Source organism: Mugil cephalus, chromosome 20, assembly GCF_022458985.1.
Source record: "Mugil cephalus isolate CIBA_MC_2020 chromosome 20, CIBA_Mcephalus_1.1, whole genome shotgun sequence".
NCBI classification, from domain to species: Eukaryota; Metazoa; Chordata; class Actinopteri; order Mugiliformes; family Mugilidae; genus Mugil; species Mugil cephalus.
Window position 1 is genome coordinate 16,435,583 of NC_061789.1, and position 16,347 is coordinate 16,451,929.

At 42.0% G+C, this 16,347-nt stretch overlaps 1 protein-coding gene across 4 annotated transcripts in view; it reads left to right on the forward strand.

Annotated features, from left to right (window-relative positions):
* The window catches only part of axin1 (axin 1), a 32,220-nt gene that overhangs the window by 6,528 nt on the left and 9,345 nt on the right, over positions 1-16,347 (forward strand). For 2 of the 4 annotated variants that reach the window (XM_047572741.1, XM_047572742.1), the window contains exons 3-6: positions 5,780-6,733; positions 11,478-11,618; positions 13,774-13,870; positions 14,826-14,963. In XM_047572741.1, coding sequence (XP_047428697.1) covers positions 5,850-6,733; positions 11,478-11,618; positions 13,774-13,870; positions 14,826-14,963 — 1,260 coding nt within the window. In that variant the 5' untranslated portion in view covers positions 5,780-5,849. Of the gene's footprint in view, positions 1-3,610; positions 3,918-5,779; positions 6,734-11,477; positions 11,619-13,773; positions 13,871-14,825; positions 14,964-16,347 lie in introns of those variants that run through there. The other 2 variants (XM_047572743.1, XM_047572740.1) reach the window with 2 other exon arrangements.

Below are 16,347 nucleotides of genomic sequence, written 5' to 3' on the forward strand. Positions count from 1 at the left end.
TTAGTTGCAGTCTTTGTGACTTACTCTTATTCAAAGAGACTAAACTTTATATTTTCATTTTTTATCTGATGTTATTAAGTGGTATGTATAACACTGTGGTGCTTTTACGCCTGTCATTGGTCTTATTGGTTCAAACATTCCAAATCATGAGCAAATACACTGCCTGGCCGAAAAAAAATTTAAAAAATAAAATAAAAAATGTCACTACCTGGATTTAACTAAGCTAATAGGTATCAGCCTCCAATTGGATAATTACAACATAGGCGTTCATCTTTCAGCTGGAAACAAGTTATTTAACCCCAACCGATGCAATGAGTAGGTTCTCATTTGTTAAACAACTATGTTGAAAAGATGTCGGTTTGAGAAGGGTCAAATCATTGACTGCATCAAGCAGAGAAAACATCTGAGAAGATTGAAACAGAAACTACTAATATTGGGTTAAGAACGGTCCGACGCATCATTAGAACCTGGAAGGATAGTGGGGAACCATCGTCTTTGGGGAAGAAAGAAAGGTCAGAAAAAAATACTAATTGGTCGTGATTGGCGATCACTTAAACATTTGGTGAAATCAAATTGAAGAAAAACAACAGCAGAACTCAGTTCAGGGCTATGAGTCATAGTGAAAGTAAAAACATTTCCACGCATATAATGTGAAGGGATTGGGACTGAACAACTGTGCAGCCTTAAGAAAACCACTAACCATTGCGGCTAACCTGAAAAAAAGGCTTCAATTTGCTAGGGAGCGTAAAGATTGGACTCTGGACCAATGGAAGAAGGTCATGTGGTCTGATGAGTCCAGATTTACCCTGCTCCAGAGTGATGGGGCATCAGGGTAAGAAGGGAGGCTGTACGGTACTGTACACGCCTGTGGGGGCAGCGCTATGATCTGGGGTTGCAGCAGTTGCTCAGGTCTAGATTCATCAACATTATCTCCACAGAATGAGGTCAGCTGCCAACCTGAATGTACTTTATCATTTACCTGGTTCACTGTTGGCCAGTCATTCCAGGAGTAGTCGTTACTCTACCCATAGGGTTTCCGTAACCCTATATAAACCTTTATACTTGTGAAACCTGCTGGTGGTAAAATTTATGACAAAAGCCGCCTGAGCACAACCTCATAACAGGAAAAGACTTTGTTATGGTAATCTGATGTAACTGATCAAAGCAACTTCAGCCCATGCACAGTAATCAATGAGGGCATCTAGTGCAGTGTGCGGTTGGAATGAAAAGCTACAGACAACCTGTCTCCAAAACAAATTGTTGTCCAACCTGCTCTATAAACACCTCTTAGCTTGAGATAGTATTGCACTTGTAACTGTCAAACGTATGTGTGTGTGTCAATAGTTGGTATTTAAACATGTGGTGTAATACAGTGTATGGAGCCACCGTTTGTGCACTAGAAGCAGATAAGGCAGATATGATCTTTCAAGGTTCACTTCAAACTGTTCAGCCCGTATTAAAAAGAGGAGAACTCTAACAAAAGGTTCGATCCAGTTGCATGATGGGAAATGTATTAACATAGTAGTAGCAGCATTTTTGGAGTTGGCACCTCAGTAGGGATTTGTGGGGAAATTAGGACTCTGCTGCATCAACTTTTGTCCACAAGAAATATTTTGCAGGTTTGATTATAATATAATTTTTATACGCCCTATGAACAATCCTTTGTTATTTGTATACTGCATTTACCACTGGCAGCGTGCAGACTATCTGTCTCCAAAACAACTACCTCCATAAAAACTTATTACCTGGAAATAGTGTTGCATTTGTAACAGTGTCATTATGTTTTGTCTGTCCCAACGGAGAATCAGTTTAAACATTGTGTTTTCATACAGTAGTATGAAATGTGGTCCCTGTTAAGCAGAGACAGATGTGATCTTTAAAAGTACACTTCAGAAACTTTAAAAAATAAAGCCCCATTTCCCATGTATAATGAGTATTACTCACTATCTTATGTTTCATTTGTGAGTTGGTCTGGAGAAATTTATACAGTGAAACCTGTTCCTGAAAGACATTCATGATGACTTTGCATGATGGTAAACAAAGTGATTTTGGAACTTGTCCTTGCATGTGATCAATGCATGCAGGTATGCTGTAGCCCTGCCGTAGCCTTTACACGCACCTCTCCAGAAATGTAATTATGTCTTGGCAAAAGAGACCGTAATAACTGTGATCGGTCTGGATTGCATTTCCTCTGAGAGGCCGGACATGCAATATCTTTGCCTCCCCTGCCCACCCCACCCCAGCCTACCCACCGACCCCCACACGCCCACCCCCACTCTCCTGTCTCAGTCCATTCAGGGGTTGTACACACAAACAATCCAGTGGAGTTTTCTCTTTCCCTCATTGCAATGATTTTAGCAGAGTTATGCTTTCTCCGTTGGAAGTCGCCAAAACTGACACAAAAACTGCCAGCTGTTACATAAGGGCTGTGATGGGCTACGTATCAGAGTTGAGCTAGCTTCAACTTCTTCTGACACAATGTCTTGTGCAGCTCATAGTGTGAACGCACCATAACATTTGTTGGCTCCATCTCCAGTATGATCTTCTCAGTTCCAGTTGCCATTGTTTGAAGTAGACAAAGATGCACAACTGCACAACTGCTATGAGACTTGTCACAGGGTATTAGAAAGGGTTTTGTCCTAGAAGTCCATAAAGTATTATGATGTGGTTAGTATTGTATACAGCATATAAACTCTGGCGCCACTTTGGTTTATGGCGTACACCATTTCTATTTCTATGTAAAAATGACTAAAACCTTAGCAATGAGCAAAGAAACCACAGTCAAGCAACTGGCAAATAAATATTATACTTTGGTATTTGTTTTTTTGTGAAAACTAAACATTTGTACATATCTGTGAGTTGCAAAAGTATGCTAACCCTTGTTTTCAGAATGAGCCACTTGTGCGTCAATAACCGTAACTAAATGTTTCCGGTAACTGCTGATCAGTCATACAGGGGCTTAGAGGAAAATATGCCCAATTCTAAGCACAAAACTGCTTCAGCTCTGAGATGTTGGTGGGTTTCCTCACATGAACTGCTTGCTTTATGTCCTTCCACAACAGTTCTATTGAATTTAGGTCAGGACAGTGGCTTGGCCATTCCAAAACATCATTATTGTTATCTGTTAACCATTCTTTTGTCTAACGACTTGGGTGCTTCAGGTCATTGTCTTGCTGCATGACCCGCATTCTCTTAATATTCAACTCATGGACAGATGGGCTTGAATTTAGCCTCAGTGTTATTACTAAAAGTGCATTTAGGATGGCAACTCTCGGATATGTAATATTGGCACATTTTCTAACTTAAACAAATACACAATTAAAATCTTTCTCTTTCAAGGCTGGTGTGGAAACCTACCCATTTATATGCACACATATATTCAGTCCTGCAAAAACCTTTATGTTTTTGCTTGTGCAGATTTTTGTAACTAATACCCTGAGGACATTAGTTTGAAATATATTAGAATATAATAAGCGAATAATAAGATAACGTGTCTCTTTTTTGGGGGGCATTTTTGTGACATTGAGGCAACAGTTTTGCGGATTGCAAATGAAAAAGCGAAGAAGACTTTCCCCCCGCCAAATACATTTAGTTTATTTGAGATAGACAGAGAGAGAGAGCAGAGAGGAGATGGATAGAGGGAGAGATCAGATCGGATCAGTGTACCACATGTACCAACTAAACACTGGCAGTTTAGTGTAGTGAACGGGCGAGGCGCTGTGCATCATCTGACGTGCAGCAGGCAGCCTCGTCGGCTCTTGCACAGACACTGAGAGACAGCTACGGAGAGGTGGAGAGCGGACCGCTTTCTTTGTTATTTTTAAACTATTGCACTCCGCGGCTATGACACTCTTCGCCGAGACTCGCGTCGGTCCAAATGTCCGACGCACCCGAAAGCAGCGACAGGATTTGCACCGGTTAAGTATATGTCACTTTTAACCCACCCTCCTCTCCTCTCCTCCTCTCCTCCTCTCCTCTCGCTCTCTGTTCGTGCTCACAGATTGGGATTGCGGTAGTCGGGAGCTTTACCATCGCTTTGCTGGTTGTATTTTTTTTTTTTTTTTTTTTTAGTAAATCCGTGCGGGGTTCCCTGCGCGTCCTGTGACTGCAAAGGAGGAAATGTTTGCGGCCGTCGGGTCTCTCGTTGAGTTTAGCGGCCGTTTGCGGGTAGAGCGCAGGTATTAATAGTGTGACAAAGTTGTGCACTTGTCGGTCGGCTGCTGAAAGCCCCCCCTCTCCCCCTCCCTCTCTCTCCGAGTGTGTGTGTGTGTGTGTATGGAGTTTGTTCCCGGCTCCCCTCCCCCACTATCCGCCGCCGTTCGTTCGGCTCATTCTGGGGAGGCCAAGACGTGAATGTGACGGGACGGGGAGGCTCACTTCAAAAGGAGCCCCGGCCCGCGAGTAAACGGACGTTGCGTACCGTGAACGCGGCGGGAATCTCGTCTGAAATCTCGCCTAATATCGCCGCGAGCCGCACACCTGTCACCGCGCGACCGCTCATTTAAATAACCGACCCTCTCGAGCCGTCGCATCATCTCGCACAGGTAGCAAGATGCTAGTCGGCGCGCATTATTAATCCCTTTATAGCATGGTCAACCCAGACACGCATTTATTTATTTTATATTATTATTTTAATTATTATATTTATATATTTAAAGATTTTTGCACGTGCTGCTCACACTTAAGCATTGTGCAGTGAGTAAACACTGCTGCCAGTTTGGCCTGGGCTTCTTTTGTTCAATCAGGGGATAATGATTTGTATCTGTATTGGACTAGACAGAGAGTGGGTGTGCCCTAAAGGGTGATGGCAAGCATTAAAAATGTTGTCTTGTGAAATCACACCGCACTTAACCCGGCTGTCAGCCTTTATGATTCCTTTTAAATGCTCATCTGTAATCCCTTTCAGAGTCAACAAGTGCGCAGGACTATAAATAGCACTGTAATTTAGATTGACAATGTAATTTCCATCAGCTGCAGCTGGCAAGAAGCCTGGCTGCCACAGGATGGGGCGGATTTGAACAGGCATGTTAAATTGAATGCTGACACTTTATCTGGGAGGCTTAGGTCGTAAGCCGCATGTGCAGTCTGTAGAGGTGGAGACGGAGGAACTAGTGTGTTACTGTGCAACAAGAAAAAAAAAAGATATGTCCTTGATTGAGATATTCCATAAAATCATTGCACTCTTCACCAGCTGATCTCGTATCTTCACCAACAGCGGGGGATTGATATATGTGGCAAAAGGACCGTTTATAGTATGAACTTGCCGTACCGCACGCGTCAGCTAGCAGTAAAGAGGCTGCTTCATTATTGAGTTCGTCCTGTAAAGCCCATGTGAATTTCGCACCCTCACGATGAAGCTGCTAATGCTAATTTGGATAAAACTGGAATAGCTGTATGAATTAATGATATGCATATAAATCATATTACTAAGTCAACGGCATTCACATCGCTCTCCAGTGAAAACGTTTAATATCCAGAGTTTTTTTTTTTCCTTTTCTCTTTTTTTTTGTGATTAGAGGCAAATTTCTTCTAACGTATTGATTCAGTAATTCAAATGTGAGCTCACTTTGCAAGCGCTGTAGAGGCAAGAAGCCACATTTTGGTTTAGAGCTTTACAGAACATTTTCAAAACCCCTGTATATTTTAAAATCAGGGATCCCTGTTCAGCCAGATTCTAATGAGACTGAGCTGATTTCACCAAGCCGATCAATGACAAATAGAATGGTATATGTTATAATGGTGTATAATGTTCCTCATTATATATTTTTCTCCCTTGCAGGAGTTTCATTACAGTGGCGTAAGTAGAATTCAGGACCAAGTAGTTGTGCGGTGTGGGCTCTGCAGGATATATGGATGCTGGGACTATGAGCATCGGCGACAAAAGGGACTACCTAACAGACCTGGGTGGGAGCTTCACTGAGGATGCTCCCAGGCCTCCAGTCCCGGGGGAAGAAGGGGAGCTGGTGTGCAGCGATGGTCGCCAGCACGGCAACCTCGGCTTCTCCTCGAAGAGCGAGGGCCTCAAATGCGAGGCGTCGGGGGCCACGCCGAGGCGGCCCGACTTGGACCTGGGTTACGAGCCCGAGGGCAGCGCTTCCCCAACGCCGCCCTACTTGAAGTGGGCCGAGTCCCTCCACTCCCTACTGGATGACCAGGACGGCATCCTCCTTTTCAGGACGTTCCTCAAGCAGGAGGAGTGCGCGGATATGTTGGACTTCTGGTTCGCGTGCAGCGGCTTCCGCAAACTCGAAGCGAGCGAAGGCAACGAGGAGAAGAAAGTGAAACTGGCGAAAGCTATCTATAAGAAATACATCCTGGACAACAATGGGATTGTCTCCAGGCAAATCAAACCAGCTACCAAGTCCTTCATCAAAGACTGTGTGATGAAGCTTCACATTGATCCCGCGATGTTTGACCAGGCTCAGACTGAGATACAGACAATGATGGAGGAAAACACCTATCCTTTATTCCTCAAGTCTGACATATATTTAGAATACACGCGTACGGGCGGAGAGAGCCCTAAGCTGTGCAGCGATCAGAGCTCTGTTCCCGGGGATGGAAAGGGACTGTCGGGTTATTTGCCCACTTTAAACGAATATGAGGAATGGAGGTGTGACCAAGCGCCGGAGGAGCAGCCTGAGTGTGACCCCACACCAAGCAGCCGGCTTACTCAGAAGCTGTTAATGGAGCGAGTTGCCGGCAGCGCAAGATTCCAGGACAGTCACGAGTACAGGTAAATCTCCTGGCAACCTACAAAGCTTCACTTCACCTGAATTAGAAATAAACCTTAAAACCTTAGCATGAACGCTGGTAAGCACAGACGTTAAATATGCTGCTCTACTTGTTGCTCAACGGTCGGGGCAGTAATTTTCTCTTGTTCAGTGACTTTGGGAATTATTTTTTCTCCCTGGACAGGGCTCTGTAGTGAGAGCATCCAGTATGATATTTGTTTAAGAGGGAGCTTTTAAAAAAGAATCGAGCTAGACATTGTAATCCTTACCTTCCACTTCCTGTTTACCTGACGTCTGCATTTTTCTGAAACTATATACAATGAAACCTTGTAAATATTAGGATTGACTATTGACTGACCTGTTTTGTAATGTTAACCAGTCACATCCATGGTTAATAATAGTAGTAGTGTTGTTTAACAGTACTAATAACAGAGGGAAATCTGCAACAATGGAATAGTTTAGTGTCTGCTCTTATATTTGCATTAATATGCACATCTGCTCTGAGCCTCCTATTGGAAAGCAAAGACTGTAGGCATTAAAAGTGGAATCAGAATTAATACACGTTTAATGTTTAATTGAAGTCTGAGCTTTGAATATTAGGTTGTTTAAGAGGTTTTCAATGTTTTTCTGACTGGGTCAGCTTTATTGGCCAGCAGTGTTTGTACATCAAGTTCATCAACAGTTCTTTGAAATGCTTTTAATGTTTTGCATGGAAAGTCAAAGTACATTCATCTGGATGTTATAATCTCTGGAACACGATATCTGCTGCGGTTTGCTGTTTGATGCTGGGGAAACATTAGCTTTTTATCAGTTTATTCCATCTGTAAATGCATAATAAGAGGTCTAAAGTGAATATATTCAATTTAGATAGTTATCAAAATGACTTGCATATCTCTCTCCTGCTATATTGACTGAGCTCTCTGCTGCTTTTTTAACCTAATGTTGATACTTTGCAGAATGTACACTGAACATTAATCAACTCTCAGACGCACAATATCAGAAAATACTGTAGTGTGAAGAATGTCTTTACACCACTGCGTTATTCTTCAATGTAAACACCAGACTTGTTCCTTACATTTCATGTCATGTTGGTATAGTGTCTGTTTATAGCTGAAAACAAATGCTGGGTTTAATTTTCCCTCTTCATTCAAATGACATATAATCTTGTACATTTATTACTTGGTTATGGTTAACTCTTTCCATTTCCCTATATAATAGTAACTCCTAAATATGGACTACATATTGATATTTAAATAACCTCTAGCTGCTTCATGCATTTCGATGCACAAACTGTTCAGGCCTTATACGCAGCGTGACTAATGAAAAAGAATACCCCTGTTATATGTGCAGCATAATTGTTTTCAGTGTTTTCCACTCGTTCGACTGTGCAAGCACAGCCTCCCTCTTTCATTCCTCCAACCACCTCCAAAAGGTCGGCGTGGCGATATCATATCCAAACGCCCTTTGGCATCCAAGTATAGAAGCGTTTCTCTGTTCAAACAGAAACATGGACTTTTCTTTAGGGCACGCATCTCTACAATAGCCTTTCAAGCTGTCGGCCGGTCGGTTTGTGTCCATAAACACAGCTGACCATAAACGGAGGCGGGAGGCCATGTGTCGTAAATGCCTTTTCCAAATGAGTTCCTGACCTTCAGCGGTATATACCACAAGTCTCGTTAAAGGCCGCATTTAGGAAAAATGTCCACTTCTGAGTACCTAATGGAATACGCGGTTTTGTGAACCATATCAAATTTGGAATATTTGCGTGCATGTGAACGTATTTACCGCAATGAAATTATCATTATAATTATTAGTAACATCTGCATGACTATAAATTTCCTTGTAAATATAACGTAGTTACAGCTCTAGTCCTGGAAAGATTGTATGTGTGGGAGAGACTGTTCAAGTCAGGATGTTTCAGAAAATTGTAATTGGACTGAGAAAATGAAAAGTGGCCTAGAAGCACAATGGAGTGTGTCTTCGCCAATGAAAGTTAGCATAATGTCGTAAATGCTAATGCAGTTACATCTTCAACAGAACACTTTCGTTTAAAAGCACGTTAGTTGCCATTGTTGAGGCGATCACGAGGAGCGATGTGCGCCGCTCCAAATTCAACAAGTGAGGTCCTCATGTGACGAGCGCCATTGTTTCGTCCGCTGTAATATCGGTCCGCAGCAGAATCGTTTCCACTTCACAATCATGTCACTGTCGCACACAACAGCGGCTGACCCTCTGCAGCGCCGGGGTTAGGATGAGTTACGGCAAATTCGCGTCAGCTGATGCACAGACAATACTTTACAAATAAAACCCTCTCTGTGAATAAAACACTGGACACAGTTGTGTAGTATGGAGACAAAAAAAAAAAAAAAAAACTGATAACAAATTGGTCAGTTAAAATACCATGACTGGGCAGTTGCAGACTTCTATTAGCCTTTCTTTCCCACATCCAGCCTTGTTGTGTCTCATTACATTCTCTGGTGCGAGCGTATAGCTCTGATGGTTGATATCTGCAGAATGCAAGCGCTTGTTTGTACAAGTAAGATTTGTAAAAAGTAACCAAAGGCGCTTTTCTTGGAGATCAATGTTTGAAATCTCTGGGAAAAAAAGAAAAAGAAAAAAAAAACGAAAGAAAGTCTACACAACAAACCTCCGCAGGCATTTCAGCCATGTTCACATGGAGATTTGTATGGCGAGCTATGAGGAATACACTTTATTCTGTGAGCGAAACGCGCTCTTGAGCTAATTTTCCACATCATTATTTCAGCAATCAAGCATTTGGCCAGAATTACAGAGAGACACGCTTCATTTTTAACTAGCCTTTTAGCGTCGCCCGTCGGGTTTCTGTGAAAATTTGACAGCAGTTGTGTCAGATCTCTTCAGAGACGGGCAACAAAAGACATTACGCAGTCTTTCAGATCAGCTGTAAGAAATGAAGTGACATGAAAGAGAATGGCCTTCGTGCTCATTAATGTTTGGGGAGTTTTTGTGATGTGATCAGCTCAGTTTTGTTTTCATTCAAGTTAGACGTGAACTTCAAAGGGGAGACTTAGTTGTCTTTGCAATTTGAATGCAAGTTGTTGTTGCTTTTGAGCAACTTTAAGAACCCTCTAATCAATTGAAATGATTGTGATTGTGAGCTGAATAAATGAAATTGACATGGGTGTCCTTGAAGGACCTTGGGACCTCATATTGATGCATGATATAATTTTTTTATATTCTTTTGATAATAATAACAAATCATTTCTACATTTTAAGTAATTCATCTAATCTAATCACTAATTCTTATTATATATTGCCATCCTCCCCAAAATGCAGCAGATATTAGATTTTCTCCAGATGAAAAAGTGATAATTGGATAGTTTCCATGATTTTAAGTGTCTAATGTCCCTCCCACCTGGAAATAAATATAATTAGGTTCATGTGAAGGAGGCTGACATTTCCATTGTGTGTGTTGTTCTGAAACCAAAATTATATTAGATGGAACCACTGAGTGTATATAAAGATAAACAAACCCTCTGTGACGTTATCCAGGTTTTGAATCTCGGTGTGGTTTCTCTGGCTGTCGCCCTCTAGGAAGTGCCTGACCCTTTCTGGTTAATTTAGAAACGGGCAAGAGGTGGAGCTAAGGTGGTTAGCTACCTGTGAGGTAACTAGGCGTCTTTGGTTATGTGCAACTTATAGACTTGATACAATTGAAACAGCCAAGTAAATAAAATCTGAGATGGATATTAACTTTGGAAACCAAAGCGTTTTTTTCGTCGTAGAGGCTGCTGTAAACGTTGACATTGCCTCAAGTGGTCAATTAAGGAACTGCAGTTTTTGGCACTTTGTGTGGCCTTCTAGCTGTAGAAGTTACCACTTGAACCATGTCTAGGATACTGGACATGGTGTTGATCAAAACATTACGCAAACAATAAATCATTGCAGCTCCTTAACTATTTATTTGTATGAGAGAACAACCCTGATCTCTTCCTCACTGTCTCTATATTGCATTGCTCGTTTCTTTGTCCCAACTTGTCGCCAACCCGGTTGTTATTCACCGCTGAATGTGGATGCTAATAAAAATCAGACGGTCACAAAGGTTTCATTCTGAACTCTGAATGCTTCTGAATCTCAAACAGGCACAAAGCTTGTGTAAAGGCTTCAGGGAATTCCAATTTGAATAAGAAGTAATGATGCCAAACATCTATAATTCATGTGTACGAAGCCCTTTAGGAGGTGTGCTCAGCATCGTCGATGACTGGAAGGGTGTCAAATGAAGTCTCCTTATCTTTCTGTTTTGATATGTTGTAAACACAGTTAAGTAGAGAGTCCTACTGTAATGTTGAATGCTCTTAAAATGCTATCAGACATGGTGCCGTCTCTTTAAAGTGCAACTCAGAATGTGAGAAAAGCAACCCACATGATGGTGGCAACGGCTTGATATTTCATTTTCGTCAGAAAGTCGTATAGTTATTATACATTATCTACATATATATATATATATATATACAACTTTTAATTTTTTTGTTTATAATCATATTTTCACGACTTTAGGGAGTGTTGCAAAGAATCCAGCATGTTTGGGTTGTCGCCTCCAGAAATAAGACATGAACTGTTAGTCCTAAAACCATGTAGTAGTTCCCCTCTGTTATACATGAGCTATCTACTCCCCTTGTTTGTTCAAGTGTTTACATGACAGCCATGTTCACGATTCTGTAAAATACATTTTTACTCAGCATTTCCTCCACTTCTGCATTTTCCCAGGCACGCGGCGTGTCGGGAGCCCATCAACCCGTTCTATGTCAACGCTGGTCACGTCATGGCTCCTGCCACCAGCGCCAACGATAGCGAGCAGCAGAGTCTGTCCAGTGACGCTGACACACTGTCCCTCACTGACAGCAGCATGTATGTACACACACCACGTACACAATTGCACTTCTTGCACACTTGCCTGTGGAAGAGTCGTAACTGGAGCAGATATGAAAGTCAAGTCTGCAGTAAAATCAATAATTGATCACTAATGCTAACTCAAAGTGATAGTAGAAGAGAGAGAAAGAGAGGAGTCATATTTTTTTTTCTGTTAGTATTTTTGTACAGTATTTATGTCCCGTGTGCTGTAGTAACAATGACTGCAACTGACAGGGGGATACGTTGTACATGCTGCTGATTTTGTGTGCATTGGCGGAGCTTTGGGTCAGGATTAGCTTTGTGTTAGAGCTAGTTTTGGGTTAGGGTTAGCTTTGTGTTAGAGTTAGCTTTGCGTCAGGATTAGCTCTGTGTTAGGGTTAGCTTTGTGTCAGGATTAGCTTTGTGTTAGGGTTAGCTTTGTGTCAGGATTAGCTCTGTGTTAGGGTTAGTTGTGTCAGGATTAGCTTTGTGTTAGGGTTAGCTTTGTGTCAGGATTAGCTTTGTGTTAGGGTTAGCTTTGTGTCAGGATTAGCTTTGTGTTAGGGTTAGCTTTGTGTCAGGATTAGCTTTGTGTTAGGGTTAGCTTTGCGTTCTGTGTCAGGATTAGCTTTGTGTAAGGGTTAGCTTTGTGTCAGGATTAGCTTTGTGTAAGGGTTAGCTTCGCATTAGGGTTAGCTTTGCGTTAGGGCTAGTTCTGGGTTAGCGTTAGCTCTGCGTTAGGGTTAGCTTTGTGCTAGGGTTAGTTTTGTGTTAGGGTTAGCTCTGCATTAGGGTCAGGGGTTAGGGTCAGGGTCAGGTTTGTGTTAGGCTTAGCTTTGTGTTAGGGTTAGCTTGGGCTTAAGGTTAGGGTCAGCAAGAGTTTGAAATGGTGGAAACGCGTGTGTTAATTGTTTGTATTGTATGAATGAATACAACTGTGTAGTTTTTGTGTTGAAAATAGAAATATTTAACTTTGTGTAAGGAAAAAAATGTCTGTGAAGATTATCAATCATTTAGGTCATTGTTTATCCTAAAATGGTGAAAACTAGACTAAAGCTCAGCTTTCCACCGAGTTCTTAGAACTAAGGAAGCTACTTGTAAAATCTATCTACTTGATTATTTCCTGCTTCTTTGGACTGTCATAGGAAATGCAGCTGCATTATTCCTCTGTAGAAGGCTGCCCCCATTTAGAGTGTAAAGTTAATGGATATCCACAGCATTTAATTTTGTCGATGTGTGTGTGTGTAAAAAGCTGCTTTCAACTTGAAAGGGATCTGGGAATGAGCGGTGCTGTGCTAACCAATAGCACCTGCTCTTGAAAGTCTGAAAGATTTGCAGATGTCACTGTGATACTTCAGTTCTGTTGTTTTGAGGTTGGATCTTTGTTGAGGCGCTTGTTTAACAAATTCCTACACTTGAGATGATCAGATAATTTTCAGCATCTCTGCCAGAAGAAGCTGCCATAAATTGCTGTAAATATTTGGGGGCAAATATAAGCACTGCGACAGGTTGACGCATTCCCTGTACCTCAGTTATACTACTCAACGCTCGGTGGTTCCAACCCTTAATAGTGTCACTAAGAAATGATTCCGAATGTAATGAAATTGGGTCTTTAAAGCAGCTGATCAGACAGTGTCACAAGGAAAGATTCTCTATCATCTGGGATCTCTTAAAGCCTTTGGATTTGAAGAACTTGCATTTCAGAGGAGTGTTTATGACTCAGAGTCAGGCTTCTTCTGTTAAAAGAAGATTTGAAAAATAATGTTTTCTAGGTACAGAGACCGCACCAGGGAATTAAGCCAGAGGAGCTTCAAAGCTTGCACAACTGGACGAAAAATATGTTTGAAGCTGAGTGGATTAGAGACTGTTATCACCTAATTGGTCGAAAGCTTCCAGCACAGGAGAGTGTGGAACCCAGTATGACCGTTACTACATGAAATTACAGACTCATGCATGTGATAGCATGTAGCTGTAATTTGCCAGACCACTTGTGATGCAGCAGGGATGGCGTAAGCCTGCCAGTGTGCCCGTCCCAGTGTACTGGTTAATCAAGACTTACTAGGTGTTCGTTTTAGGTAAAGAGCTGCTGTGAAAAGCTTTCGACTTCAAAGCTGCCCGTGCTGTTTATTCATGAGGAGGTTTTTATGAGAAATGTCTTTGTTGTTAATTCCAGAGATGGGGTTCCACCCTACAGATACCGCAAACAGCATCGCCGGGAGATGCACGAAAGTGCCAAAGAAAATGAGCGAGTGGCACTACCTCATATACCAGTGAGTTATTCGTGGGTTATTTCTCTTTCCTCTCCCTTTTTTTTCCCCCGACTCTACACCTCTCTCTCTCCGTCTCTGTCTTTAACTGTCTGTCTCTGCCTTATTTTTCCTCTGCTCCACCATTGGAGATGTGCATATTTAAGCCCTGCCGTGTCGCAGGGCCTGTGATGGGGTATAAGAATAGCTGATGGTGAAAGAGAAGGCTGTCTAAATGCAGCTTGATGCTTTCCTAAGCTGTGCGCGCTGAAGCCTAGCAGACATGAATCCTCCCCAGTGACAGCTTGATGCCTCCCTCTGCAGCTTATGCTGTCTCTCGGTAGGAAAACCCTGGCCCTAATTAGGCCTCAGAGTAAAGAGTCAAATTAAAACTCCACACGTAGCATCCTATTAGAATGTACAGTGTGAACTGACGTTATAGTAGAGCACAAATCCTTGAAGCGTAGCTCTCACATTTCCCTGCTTCAACAAATTAATCATGATTTTTTAAGCAGTGAGAAAGAAATGACACAGCTCAGAAGTATTTTGTTTTAAATGTCACTTTAACGAGTAAACGCCGTTGAATAGGCGTGATTGCTGTGCAGTGACTTGTTCTGGCAGGAAAAGAAATGAGCGTGTCTTGCGTTGTTTAAAGTTACAGTGGATTTGAATGTCACAAAATTAGGTCATTATTAAATCTAGGCTGAATTCTTGTCAATAGGAATGTTAGGATTGAATTCAGAGGAATGGTGAAGCATACAGGAAAAAATCAGCTTCATCAATATTTAGTGGTAAAAGCAGATTCATTGAAATTCATATTTACACCGTGCGTTTTTTGCTTTTTCTTTCAACCGACAGGATACAAGGGGTCAAACAGCCGAGGACTGCCTGGAAGTGCAGCGTTTGTTTGACAGCGACAAAAAAAACGAAATAAATAAATAAATCAGAGCGCTTACAGTTTGACGTTTTCCTCCCGCAGCGCACCAACCGGATTCCAAAGGATATACACGTGGAGCCGGACAGGTTTGCTGCAGAGCTGATCAGGAGGCTGGAGGGCGTGCTGAGGGAGAGGGAGGCTCAGGAGAAGCTGGAGGAGCGACTGCAGAGAGTACGACTGGTGCGTCCGCTTCGTTTTCCTAAACCAGCGCCCGCTGTTTAAATCACAGATGGAAACACTGTTTTATTCATTCACGCCATGTGTAAATAAGAACAATCTTTCAGACAGCGGCAGTAGTAGAGGGAGGAGGGAAGGGTTTTGCCTGTTTGATCCCCAGCTGCTTTTCCCCAAGTTACACATTCAAGTCATGTCAGGGCAGTGAGTATTACTGCCACCATTTTATCCTCCCGTGACACCAACTGAATGATACTAGTGGCCAAAAAATTATAGTATGGATTCTTAAAGTTGAAATATGAAAAGGCTAAGACCAACGGTTTTTGATTTATCAAATATATCATGAAGAAAATGGTTTAAAAGCACATATATAAAAGTGGAAAGAAGGTCTGTGACCAACCAATTTCTTGAATAGTTGTTTCGGTGGAAGAAATACAAATTTTGCATAATTGAAATATGTCTTGTTAATCTCCCAGGAGTGAGGAGGTGGTTGCAAAGATCTCTCCTCAATGTGCAGATGCTAAAATGAAAGTGTTCTCTTTTTTTTCCACTTTAATAACTGATTCACTTTTAGAAATAAAAGGTGACCAAAGTGAGGGTGTTGAAAAGCAGAATAGCATCAGTGGATACCACCAAAGCTTGTACCGGAGCCAAGTTTTCCCTATCACAACAGACTTAAATCCCTTAATGAATTTAATGAGGCCAGCCCATTTGAATGGGGAATAAAAAAGCATCATGAATCATTTGGAGAATACCGTCCTTGGCCTGTCAGCAATCTGGCCCGGTTGATGAATCAGACGGAGCACCTGCGCGCTCTGCCGCTTGTAAGCCTGGAACAGCGATCGGCCCGTTTGATGTCGCTTGAACGGTGATAAAACGGTCGCTGTTACCGCAGATGAAATCTCCCTCAGAACCCACAGCCAAGTATTAAGTCTCAAGGCGAGCGATTTATGTGACTGGCCCCTCGAAAGGAGAGGAGCTGCCATGACGCAGCAGGTTTGCTTCACGAAACCTGGAGGCTAGGATGAAATGAGTGTTTTCTCCAAGTTAGACTCTAGTCATCTTGAAAAGGAAGTGGATTTTTTTTTTTAACTGTAGCATAAATTAATACAATAAAATGATATATTCTGCAGCATAAAATTCACAGTGTTATTTTATCGGCGATAACCCGTTTTGCTGAAGCTCCGTCGCGCAGTCAGCTTAGAATAAAATTAAAGCTTAACTTAAGATATGTATTTGGAAAGAGCGGGGCCATATGGACACACGTGAGCAGCAGAATACAGCTCTACTAAATTAATACTAGGCAAAACAACTCAGTGGAATGTTGATTGCTCATCTGAATCAAATCTTTATTGGTGTAAGCTGATAACACAGCGTACAGTCATTTCTC